Source organism: Candoia aspera, chromosome 4 (genome assembly GCF_035149785.1).
Source record: "Candoia aspera isolate rCanAsp1 chromosome 4, rCanAsp1.hap2, whole genome shotgun sequence".
Taxonomy (NCBI): domain Eukaryota; kingdom Metazoa; phylum Chordata; class Lepidosauria; order Squamata; family Boidae; genus Candoia; species Candoia aspera.
The window spans coordinates 107697240-107709161 of NC_086156.1; the positions used below are offsets into that span (position 1 = coordinate 107697240).

At 37.9% G+C, this 11922-nt stretch overlaps 1 protein-coding gene across 1 annotated transcript; it reads right to left on the minus strand.

Annotated features, from left to right (window-relative positions):
• Nucleotides 1-5653: 5653 nt before the first annotated feature.
• Nucleotides 5654-11922, minus strand: LOC134496964 (vomeronasal type-2 receptor 26-like). The gene is given in 6 exon segments (XM_063302678.1): nt 5654-6564; nt 7561-7687; nt 8374-8559; nt 8561-8602; nt 10107-10952; nt 11611-11922. Coding segments are annotated over 6 exon segments (2424 nt in total).

An 11922-nucleotide genomic window follows, 5' to 3' on the forward strand; every position in this document is an offset into this window, starting at 1 on the left:
AGATAGAAAAATAAAAAAGACAGGTGACTTCCCACCTTCTCCAACATAGATATAAAAGCATATAAAAGTCAATATCTTGCTATTAATTAAATGTTTAGTAACATTATTCCCCTAACGTCAAACCATTTCATCATCAGAACCAAAAATCAGAACTTCATTTCTTTGCGTTACAAGCAAATAGTCCCAAAGCGGCTTCCAAATAGAAACAAACCCAGTTACGGTATTTTCTCTTATCAATGCTTTCAGTTTAGCCATTTCCACCAGTTCCATTAACTTAATCACCCTATCCTCCATTGAAGAAATTTGTCCCAATATCAGAGTATTAATCCCATGAAAACTAACTTCCACCCCAACATATCTACCATGCTCATCAGCCAGCACAAGTTCTGGGGATTTATATACAAAACAACTCAATTCCTTTTCTTTTGTTTCTGTTCCTGCTACAATAAATTATTCACCCAAATGTTTATGAATCAAATATTTTAGGACCTTTTTTCTAACATTGTGGAAAACATTGCCTCTTGTAGGCAACTTATAAATTGTTTTATTTTTTTCCTAGTTTTTTTTTTTTCTCTTTGAGGAGCATTTGCTCCATTTATATTCCATGTTAAGCATCTGCAATCCATAATCAAGCCAAACATTTAGAAAAATTGGTACTGTACCTGTAGTGCCTAGTTCAGAATCATCCCTTTCAGTTTCCTGTTGCACCAGTTGAATTTTTTTGTGTAGTCTTATCTGACACTTCTATATGGATCTCCTCCAATTCCTCTTTATTTTTTTCTGAAAAATTCCCCCACTTTTTTTACAGAATTCAGTCAAAACCTCTGCTGTTTAAAAGTAAACATCACACCATCCAACTTGTCCCATCAAAATGGAATTTTTTTCCTTTTTTAATCTCTTAGTCAAAAAAAATACTCTTTTCTCCTATGCAAAATTCTAATAGGAATTTCTTTAAGGACAATTGCATATGTATTATCTACCTTCAATCTTGCATCAAAATGCTGCTTGATGTCTGGTTTTCTTCCTGAGAAAGTACATTGAGTCATCCCTTGAAATATTTCTTATTCTCACAAATCTTGTATTTATTCTACTTAATTTATCCATTTTTGCCTCAGTATTCTCATCCTAGTCCAAAAAAATCGCTAAAGCTTTAATAGCCTTAATAAATCCCTTCTCTCTTAATTCCAATAGAGTGAAGTCTTGGAAAGTTCTCTTTCCAACTTTCTATTACTTCTGTCTTTCTCTCCAGAATTTCCACTTTGTCATTAATTTGTTTTACATCTCCAGAAACTTGTTTTGCAGAGCTTTTCCATCTTCTTAACTTCTTCCTTCATCTTTACAAGTCTTTGATTCATGCTTTTTTTTTCCAAAGCCGCCAATTTAGTATCAAGTGATTCAGCTAACTTATTGCCCAATTCCTCAAACATTTTCTGAAGTAAATCTGGTTTAGGTCCTCTCTCTTCGGGTTGCTCTATTGATCCTCTCCTCCTCGCTGCTGTTTTTGCTGCTTTTCTGGTGGTTGCCACTGTAATATTTTAATCCCAAAGTGACAGTGTCTCAGTTGTAAGGGAAAGAGGAAAAGGCGAGCTTTCCCTTTTTTAATTTTGTCTTTCTCTGCCGTCAATACTTTTACCTCAAAAGGCACTCCGTAGTTACGGTCAACAGCACAGCCTAGTTCGTATTACCTTTATATTTTGTTTTGTAAAATCCACCAATTGTCTGCATTCTTAAATAAATCTCTGTTAAAATAATCAGACAGGGTCAACAAATGTGACGAAGTAAAAATAGAGAATGGAGTATTTTCCTTTTCCTTCCCCCAGATATGGATGATTGTTTTGAATGCCTAGATGATCACTATCCAAATGAAAAGAGAAATGGATGCCTTCCAAAGTTTATACATTACCTGACTTATGATGAACCTTTGGGCATGATGTTGACTATCCTGGCTCTGGTTCTTTCTGCAATTACTGTTTTGGTGTTTCGTTTTTTTTCAGAAGGCCGAGAGTGAGGAAACCCGTCTCAAATCCAGGGGCAAGATATTCCAAAGGGCGGGCGCCAATGCTGAGAAGGCCCACCTCTTGGTCCCCGCTAGATGAAATTCCTTTGCTGATGGGGTCCATAGCATGCCCTCTCTGCCTGGCCGTGTGGGGCGAGTTGATGTTACGGGGATGAGATGGTCCCTCAGATAGCCTGGCCCCATGCCATGTAGGGCTTTGAAAGTAACAACCTGTTGGCAGATGCTGGGAAAGCCTTTAGCCCAGGAGAGGTCAAAAAAGTCACACACCAAGCATTTCTATAAAAATAATTTATTTACAGAAAGCAAAAACAAAAGCAAAACATTTAAAGGACTTAGCTCCCTTTGGAGCAAGCCTTACTCAGCTACATTTCCAGCAGAGAGAAAAAAAAAAAGTGAAGAACAAGTCCGGGCAGGATTCCTCCCCTCCCCCAGGTGATTTGCAGGAAGCACGTGAGAGGAGACAATCACTTGCAACCTTTTCACCCGGCCAAAATGACTAGGCACATATAGCAGTCTTAATCTGTTAGTAGGAAAACCTCAACACAACCAACACCTTGAATTGGACCTGGAAGCAAACCGGTACCCAATGCAGCTCGCATAACAGTGGTGTCACATGTGCTGATTTTACAGCAACAATAACTGTCCGTGCAGCCACATTCTGGACTAGCTGAAGCTTCTGGATACTCTTCAAGGGTAGCCCCGTGTAGAGTGCATTGCAATAGTCTATGTGGGAGATGACAAAGGAATGAGTGACTGTTCGGAGGGCATCTCGATCCAGGAATGGGTGGAGCTGACGCACCACCTGAAGATGTACAAAGGCCCTCCTGGCTGTGACTTCCACCTGCTCTTTGAGCAGGGGTTGTGAGTCCAGGAAGACACCCAGGTTCCACACTGGTTCTGAATGGGGCAGTGCTACCCTATCCAGAACCAAAGATGACAACTTCCTGGAAACTGAGGGGCCATCAATCCACAGCTACTCTGTCTTACCAGGGTTCAGTAGAAGCCTGTTGTTCCCCATCCAGATCCCCAGAGCCCCCAGGCACTTGGAGAGGGTGGAGATTTCAGTGACATGCTCCCAGACCAAATGTTCCCAGAACATCTGATCCAACTTGCATGCATGAATGGAAGCTACATGGGTTGAGACCTGTGAGTCAGTAGAATTGGGAGCGGGGACAAGCCAGGAGTGTGAAAGCATCTTGTTTGGACTATCTCTGGCATCCAAGGTCAAACAGCAGAGACATCTGCACAGAACTGAATGGACTGGCATGAAAAGGGAGTCTGCATACCAAATAAGGGACAGGGGGTTGAGTTCATTGGGCTGTTTAACTTGGGGAAAGTATGGGAACATCTATTAGCAACTTTTTCTCTGTACTGCACACTACACTCCATTAAAACAATTTCTACTTTATCACGTATGAATCAAATTTAATGGTAAGCTGAGTAGGCAGTCATCACATTCAGAATGATGAGGCAAAATTTTATACAAGTACAGTCTCTCATTTGATGGCCCAAAGAGTCTAAACAGAAAATGGGAAGTGGGGAAGGTTAAGAAATGAAGTATAAATTGTCCCATTTCAAGGACAAAGAGATTTCTGTACAATAGTTACCTCTATCACATTTAATTTACATACAGTGAAGACACAACTCACAAATATTTCCCAGTGATACAAACCGGCTGCTGGATTGGAGCAACATTGCTTAAAGTGTTCCAGATGGATTAAATCAGCAGTACTATTTCAACATTGCATTGAAACCAATGGTACAGTTTAGTTTCAACCTGCTTAACATGTTTGACTAAATTTAGGTGTACTGAACCATCAGTTTTGGATTCTTTCCTTTCTGACAAAATGGAACATGCATAGACCTTCCTGTTAACCATATCTGTTCCCTTTATTCTTAGTATAGCAAGCGTAGAAAGATGTTAGCTTTCTGGAAAAACTGACTTTTTCAATCAAGTACTTAAGCAGGCAGATCTCAGTTGATGTTACCAAAAGGCCATTAGTTCTCTCCTTTGCCTCCCTCCAATGCCTGCCTTCAAAGAAGGATGGGATGTAACCAGGTCCTTCTGACCTAAACGCTCTACTATCCTGAGATTGATAGCAATCTCAGGCAATAGTAAGACCTCTGCTAAAATGATACTATGCCCATCCTAAAATGTAGTAACTATTAAATGCCCCAAAGAATTAAACAAGAACTATAGTTAAAATTTAGCTGGTAGCTTCTCACACCTAGCAAAGCTTGGATCTTCTTTCTTGTGCCTTCAGACCCCCTTCTCCTTAATAGCTGCACAGGGTAGACAGGTCCCTTGCTGGATCATCCCCCAAGCATGGTGACCCTTTGGTAGGCTTGAGTTACCTTGGAACCTTCACCTTTTCAGCAGCCAAAGGTTGCCTGATTCCCATTTTGATGATTTGGTTTGATTCAATTTACATAGTGCATTTTATTTTAGAATTGATAGATTAAACCTTTAGATGAAGAATTACTTATTGCAATATCTTCCTACCTATACAGAGAACAATAAGATGATGTTCAAAGCTATGATAAGAAGAATGGCTTTTAATTCTTTGTGTCAGTGTTTCTGTATACCTTGGAAATGATTATAAACATCTTTCTTCAGAAATATAATATTGGAAGACAAATATAGAAAAGAAACATCAAAAGTGATAAAGTCAATGAAGAATCAATGAAAAATAAATTAGCTTTCTGAACTCTCATGAGAAACAAATGATTGTCTTCAGCATTCCTTTTTAAAAAAAAAAATATTTTCATGTTTTTTTGGTGGAAGTTCTCATGCTGCCTTAGGCACGAAGCCAGCTGGGTGACCTTGGGCCAGTCACTCTCTCTCAGCCCTAGGAAGCAGGCAATGGCAAACCATTTCTGAAATCCTGCCCAAGAAACTGGAGGGACTAGCCCAGGCAATCACCAAGAGTAAAAACAAAAAACAAAAACCTGACTAATCTAATTAGGATTATCAAGCCTTCAATAGGGCTGCTAGTCAAAAGAACTCCCTAAAAATGGTGTAAATAATTTTCTTCCTTCTATATGTTACTGTCATTGTATCACTGTAATACATATTCTACAGCCCCAGGAAGACTGGTTACATCTATGTTGATATACATATCCATGTTTCTGTTTCTGTTTCTGTCTATTTTTACCCCCCCCCCCATTCGATCATGTCTGATTCTCGGAGACTGCCTGGACAAGTCCATACAGTTTTCCTGGCAGGTTTTTCAGAAGTGGTTTGCCATTGCCTCCTTCTTAGGGCTGAGAGACAGGGGCTGGCCCAAGGTCACCCATCTGGCTTTCTGCCTAAGGCAGAACTAGAACTCACAGTCTCCTGGTTTCTAGCCTGATTCCTTAACCACTACACCAAACTGGCTCTTTAGTCATCTATATCTATATCTATATCTATATCTATATCTATATCTATATCTATATCTATATCTATATCTATATCTATATCTATATCTATATCTATATCTATATCTATATCTATATCTATATCTATATCTAGACTGGCACCAACATATACATATATACCAATTGATTCTCTGCCATCACATAAATTTGTGGACCAACTTTACATTTTTAAAAATAATTTCCATTGCTCTCTTTGTGATTGATCTCCTGAGAACATCAGTTTCTTGACTTCCTATTTCTTATTAATTGTTCTCTATTATTTAAGTCAGGTTGCAGTAAAATAATGTAGCATTTGGGGAAGAAGATACAGCTCAGTAATCCAGCACTGGAGCTGAGAATAGAGAAAATTTCCACAGCCACCGTGTACTTTCCCTTGGTACTTAAGTAGGTTGGAACAAAAGGCAACCAAACACTACAGAAGACCAGCATGCTGAATGTAATGAACTTGGCTTCATTGAAGCTGTCAGGTAACTTCCTAGCTAGGAAGGCCACTGTAAAGCTCACCACGGCCAGGAAGCCCATAAATCCCAGGACAGAATAGAACATGCTTGCTGAGCCTTCATTACATTCAAGCACAATTTCTTTTCTCATTGAGTACATATCAAAATCTGGGAAGGGGGGAGAGGTTGACAACCAGATAGTGCAAATAGTGGTTTGAATAAAGGAGCAGGAAAGAATAATAGAGTTAGCCAATCTCTTTCCCACCCATTTCCTCATCTTGGACCCTGGCTTCATGGCCAGAAAAGCTAGAACCACTGTGATGGTTTTAGCAAGCACACAAGAAATAGCCACTGAGAAGATAATGCTAAAAGAAGTTTGTCGAAGAAGACAGGTGACCTTCTGAGATTGACCAATGAAGAGCAAAGTGCAAAGGAAAGAGAAAAGAAGGGAAATGAGAAGAATGTAGGTGAGGTTCCGGTTGTTGGCTTTGACAATGGGAGTGTTCCTGCACTTAATGAAAATTAGAAGCACTAAAATTGTGATGAATGACAGTGAAAGAACAAAAACAGTTAAACTGATCCCCAGTGGTTCTTCATAGGATAAGAAAGTTATATCTTTGGGGATACAGGAATCTTGAAAATTATTTGGATATTGATCTTCTGGGCACTCAAAACAATTAGTCATATCTGAAAAAGAAAACCTGGATTTAGACTTACAGTGAGGATTATTTATTTATTTCTTTGTTTTTCTAAAGTGTTTTGAATAATTCCCATCCTACAGCTCACTTTTGTAACAACTGCATAGCATTATAAAGATAAGATACTACTTTCCAGGAAATTTGGAATGAAGTGTTGGGACATCCCTGGTTTAGACATAAGTTGGTTATGGTTTTAAGTCTGTCTGTGTGTGTGTGTGGGGGGGGGTGTTTCAGGTTTTCAAGGAAACACAGTTGCTTTGAGCATATTGGATTGAGTACATTCAGAGAATACAGTATTTGATTAGGGAAATGTGTCAAATTTGTTTGAAATTTAAGATAGTAGAAGAAATATTGTTTTGGGCTTACTCCAGAGTTGCTTCATGTAAATTTAATATTTATATCTCAATTAATACAGTGCTTAAAAATGGAGTAAGGTTTTAAAATGGTATGATAATATTAAACAAGATACCAAACATTTGGAAGTTTTAAATTTATGGAGAACTCTGGATCTATTATGCCTGAACTGTGGCAGAGGAACATGTTGTTTTGTTTCAAAGATCTTTCCATCATTCTGAAGCCTCCCTGACTGTCTATAATTCCCAGTCTGAAAAAGGGCTAATGGGAGGACTTTCCCTTGATGTTATACCCAGACACTGAAGGAAACTTTGAAAAGCTAAGGAAGCTGCAGAACACTCATAGATGATTACTCAGTAAAAGATAGGACATTTTCACACCCAACTGGCCAACTTATTGTGAAATAAATGCAGGAACACCAACAGTACTGGCACCTGAAAGTAGTTTCAAGCATCTGGAAAATGAAATTTCCATATTCCAGATGTGGGTGCAAAAGTACATATCACCAATAGATGGTAGCATAAACTTTGACTTTCGCCTCCATCCCATCCCAAAACAGGCAAAAATCAATTAGGGAAAATAGAATTCTCAGCTATTACATTTAGAAACATTTCAATCCTATATCTCTTGCCTTTCTGGTTTGAATTTTTTTCTGCTGGACATGGGAAACAATCATAACAGCAGAATGGCTGATCTTCTTTCTGTGCTTTAAAATGACCTAAAGCACAATGGTCATTACAGAGAGACAAAGGCTGTGCCTGTGTAAAAGGGGAGAACAGAGATATCATTTTGAATTTTATCAATTAGTCTTACAGCTACAGTCAAGAAATGGATTGATCTAAGAAATGGCAAAGACAATATCATAGATTAAAAAGAACATACCTTACTCATTTGGCTGTTGAAACTGTACATAGAAAAAGACTTACCTTTGGATTAGTGCCTGTCCCAAATGAGAGGATGCGGCACAAGTCTTTAGCCAATCAAGTCTAAGAACATCTCTGCATAAATTTGGCAGAGTCAGGGCCAGCTCTACTATTAGTAGACAGTATTTTAAGCAATAAGTTCTGAAGTTCTCTCAAGAAAAGGTTGTCATCATGTTTAAGCACCACAGCATGGTAGCTGGGAGGAGTATCTTACTTTCACCGATACTATCTTGACTAATTCACAAGGGAGAGTATTGGGTAGAAAGGAGGGTGACTAACACCAAATGCCTTCACAGCTTTGACATGCACCCAGAAATATGAGACTGTGTTATATGGATGTGTTATATGAAAGAATTTGGGAGAAGATTAGAAATTATTATTTAAAAGCACCTTATCTATCAGAGAAAACACAAGGAATCATTGCAGTATCTGCATAATGAATGGCTTTGCAGTTCAATCTGATTGTTTAGCAAGACAGTGATGAACTATTTCAGATGCCCATAAAGGTGCCCACGACCTACCTGGTTGAATCTCTGAGGCCAGACAAGGGCATCTTCCTGAATGGTGAACACATGTTCTAGGGAAGCCATGGGATCAATCTTTCCAACTTTGACTCTAACAAAAGACTGGTTTGGGAAGGTGACCCAGTTCACAATATCAAAACCAGCTTCCAATTCCCCAGTTTGGTCAAAGGAAACTTTTTCCCCCGGCATTGTTGTTAAATGACACTCGTCTTAAAAAATAGTGTAGCTGAGTTGGAGAGACAACAACTGTATAAGGACATGGAAAAAGCTACATCTAAAGAATTCTTTTTAAAGTGACATAATGAGATGTTTAAAAGCTATCAACAGGTTTAAGCAGAGATGTTGAAATAACAGTAGCAATGGTGTAAGGAATTAAATTAAAACAATTGTGACTATCATGGCAAAGAAGCAGGAATGCAGAGTGAGGAAGAGAGAAGATGGAATATAAAATTAATTTTGTAGCTTGACATATAGAGGTTTATTAATATGTAAGTAGAAGGGAAGGAAGAAAGAGAGCAAGGGACACTTCTAGAAGTCATAGTCAAGTCCACTGCAGAATCTGACCTACAGGAGGCAGAATTCATAAGGCTATGCAAATATTCCATTTGGATTTTTCATTTGAAGATAATTTAATCAAACCATCAGATTGGATCATCAAATTGACTACATCAAGTTGGAGGATTTGTGCACATTTTCCCCCAAACCTATTCAGAAATCTGTATCAAATTGACTCAGTTTGACAATTCAGTTTCAACAACTGTACTATTTTCTGAAATGATCTGTACTGACTCCCCTAATGGAATCAGGGCACTGAAAGTGATTCAAATGATTCACAAAGATCTAGTAATTAATGGTTCCCAAAATGACAGATGAGGATTCACAAAGAATTCAGCAAAAGTACAAAGAGACCATTTTCATAACTTTTCACACTTTCTGTGGAATGGTCAGAGCTGTGCAAGTCTTTAAAGGGTGATTGAATGAAGAGAATATTCAAATGATATCACAAACTTGAACTGAATCTTTGAACTGATTCTATGCATCAAAATGTATCTTGAGCCTTTGAATCAGTTTGTAAGGATACAGTACATATGATAGACTTATTAGCTTTGCATAGGCTCAAAAATTGTAGAGGTTTTCCTTCCATGTATGAATAAAGCTTCTCTGATGTTGACATTAGCAGCGAGTTAGTGAGTTTATCACCTTGATAAACCATGTCTATTGGAGCATTGAGGGAATGTCACTCTGCTGTCTTCTAGAATTTATTTAGACAAATTTGCTTGGTGGGAGAGAGAAAACCATTCTCATATATTCTACTGCTAAAGTAGTGCACAAAGCCAGGAGGACCACTAGTCCAAAAGGGCAGGTGCTGAGAAGACTATGCAGTATCTGTGTCCTATAGGGTCCCTTTCCCCTTCTATTTACATATCATTCTGCCCAAAATGAGGCAGTTGAAGATTCTGAATGTTTTCCTATTATACCCTGTGGTTCACTCTTCAATCAAATTGAATCTTCAATTCATTCATATCAAGATTTGCTGTCTTCAAATATCTATTGCAAGTTACAATCAAAACTTGCCTGCTTCAGATCTTGAATTCAACATGGATCTTGACTGATTTCCAAATCCCTTATGAGAGATACTGTGGTTTTTAGTTCAAACCATGTAGAGTTCAAGATTAATGAGTCTAGAAATCTCTAATGTTATAAAATAGATTATCTGCTCAGGACTTCACCTGCCAAGTCTTTATATTTGGAAGTTTCATTTTTTTCTCATCTGTGATTGTTTGGTGTTTGGATTTGGTTGAAAGCATGTCATGCAAAGCAGGTGCCACAGCATGGACAATATTATAGAGGTTGTAGCTTTGACCAGTCATGCTCATCTCAAAAACCGATCCAGGAAGTATTTCCAGTTTCTCCTCCCCAGTGCAGGCTTTTCCATATTCATTAGAGTTGGGAAAGAAACAATTAAATGCATGTTCCCAGAAGTCTTTCACAAAACCATCCTTTTTTTCTGCAGTATGATTCCTGACTTGAATAAATTTCTGGAATCCTAACATTTCCTGCCGATGAACTGCTAATGACAAAGAACCATGGATGAAATCTAGATCCCATTCTTTTTGAAAGGGAAGTGATGTGAATTCCATTTGGGCTGTCATAAGCCATACTTTTGATTTAATTTCTTGATCGTCCATTTGTGGTAACACAATCAACACTCTCAAGGCTATCATAGTCTGCATTTCACCATATACAATGATCACATTGGAAGTACTTGCCAGAATGACTTTTGATATTGGAAGCCATTCTAACAGTACCTCTGCACCATCCTTGCAACCAGATTCAATGCAACATCTTTCTATGAACTCAAAGCAGATACCTCTCTGGGCATATACAGGAAGCATATGTTGTACAAATCTTTCTCCATTATCATCATCAAGAGAAATGACGCCAATCCAGACCCAACTGAAATGAAGCAGCAATCTGAGAATTCCCATATCCTGATGATTAGCATTTGGGAACATCCGGTGAAAAAAGTGAGCTTCTTCTTTGTTATTCATTACTGGAGAAGAACTGTATATCATCTAAAGAAAGAGATTAAAATGGAAATGATAAGAAAACATAGAGTTTTCAGTTTTAAATGTGTATCCTTCCCAAACGAATTGTACATTATTGAAAAGACAAATTAAACAATAACCTGCTTATTTAATTTTCTAACTATGTTGTTTAGTTCATGCTCTTCTTCTGTATGTGATTTTTTCCATTTTCCTCCCACTATTTCGCTATATGGATAATCTATATTTAGAAGCAAAAATGCACATTGTTTCACATTTTCATACTTCATAATCCCATAAATACCCCATAAACACTAATGATCAGTCGGCTGATGAATTACCTTATGTTTGAAAACTTGTGGACAATTTGAAACACATTTGTTAAAAAAAACCAAAAAAAAAACTTTACTAATTGATGAATTATTTTAACATGTATATACTGGAGGTGAGTCTAGATAAAAATAGATTCTATCCTCTTTCACTGCGTCAGCACACTAATAAAGAAACACATATAATTTGATTGTTATTATGTAATAGTATAATGTTAGAATTCTTTTCCTTATTCAAGGTTTGATTCTAAGCCACATAAAAGCCCTATATCCTTATTCCAAGCACACCAAGAACATAAGCCATATTTCAAAAGAATGAGATATGTGAATCTTACTAACACTACCTCCACTTTTCTTACCAGTGGGATTTTATAGATGAACAAAGTGGTGGCCATGTCAAGGCAGGTTTTAGAATCTGGTCCCCCCATAACTGTGATTGTGTTCGTTTCGGTGTCACACTTGAAGTTAGGGATGAATCTGTCTTGTGAGGAGAGGAATTCCATTGAGGCCAGATAAATCCATTGTGGTCTGAACTCATTATTATTGTTATCAAAGCCCAAGGTGATATTGGGCAAGATCCAGGGGCTTTCATTAATCTCCTTTACAGCGAACACTAATGCCAGGATTTGCTGATAGCTCTGAGTCAGTACCCTACAATGACAGACAAGCAT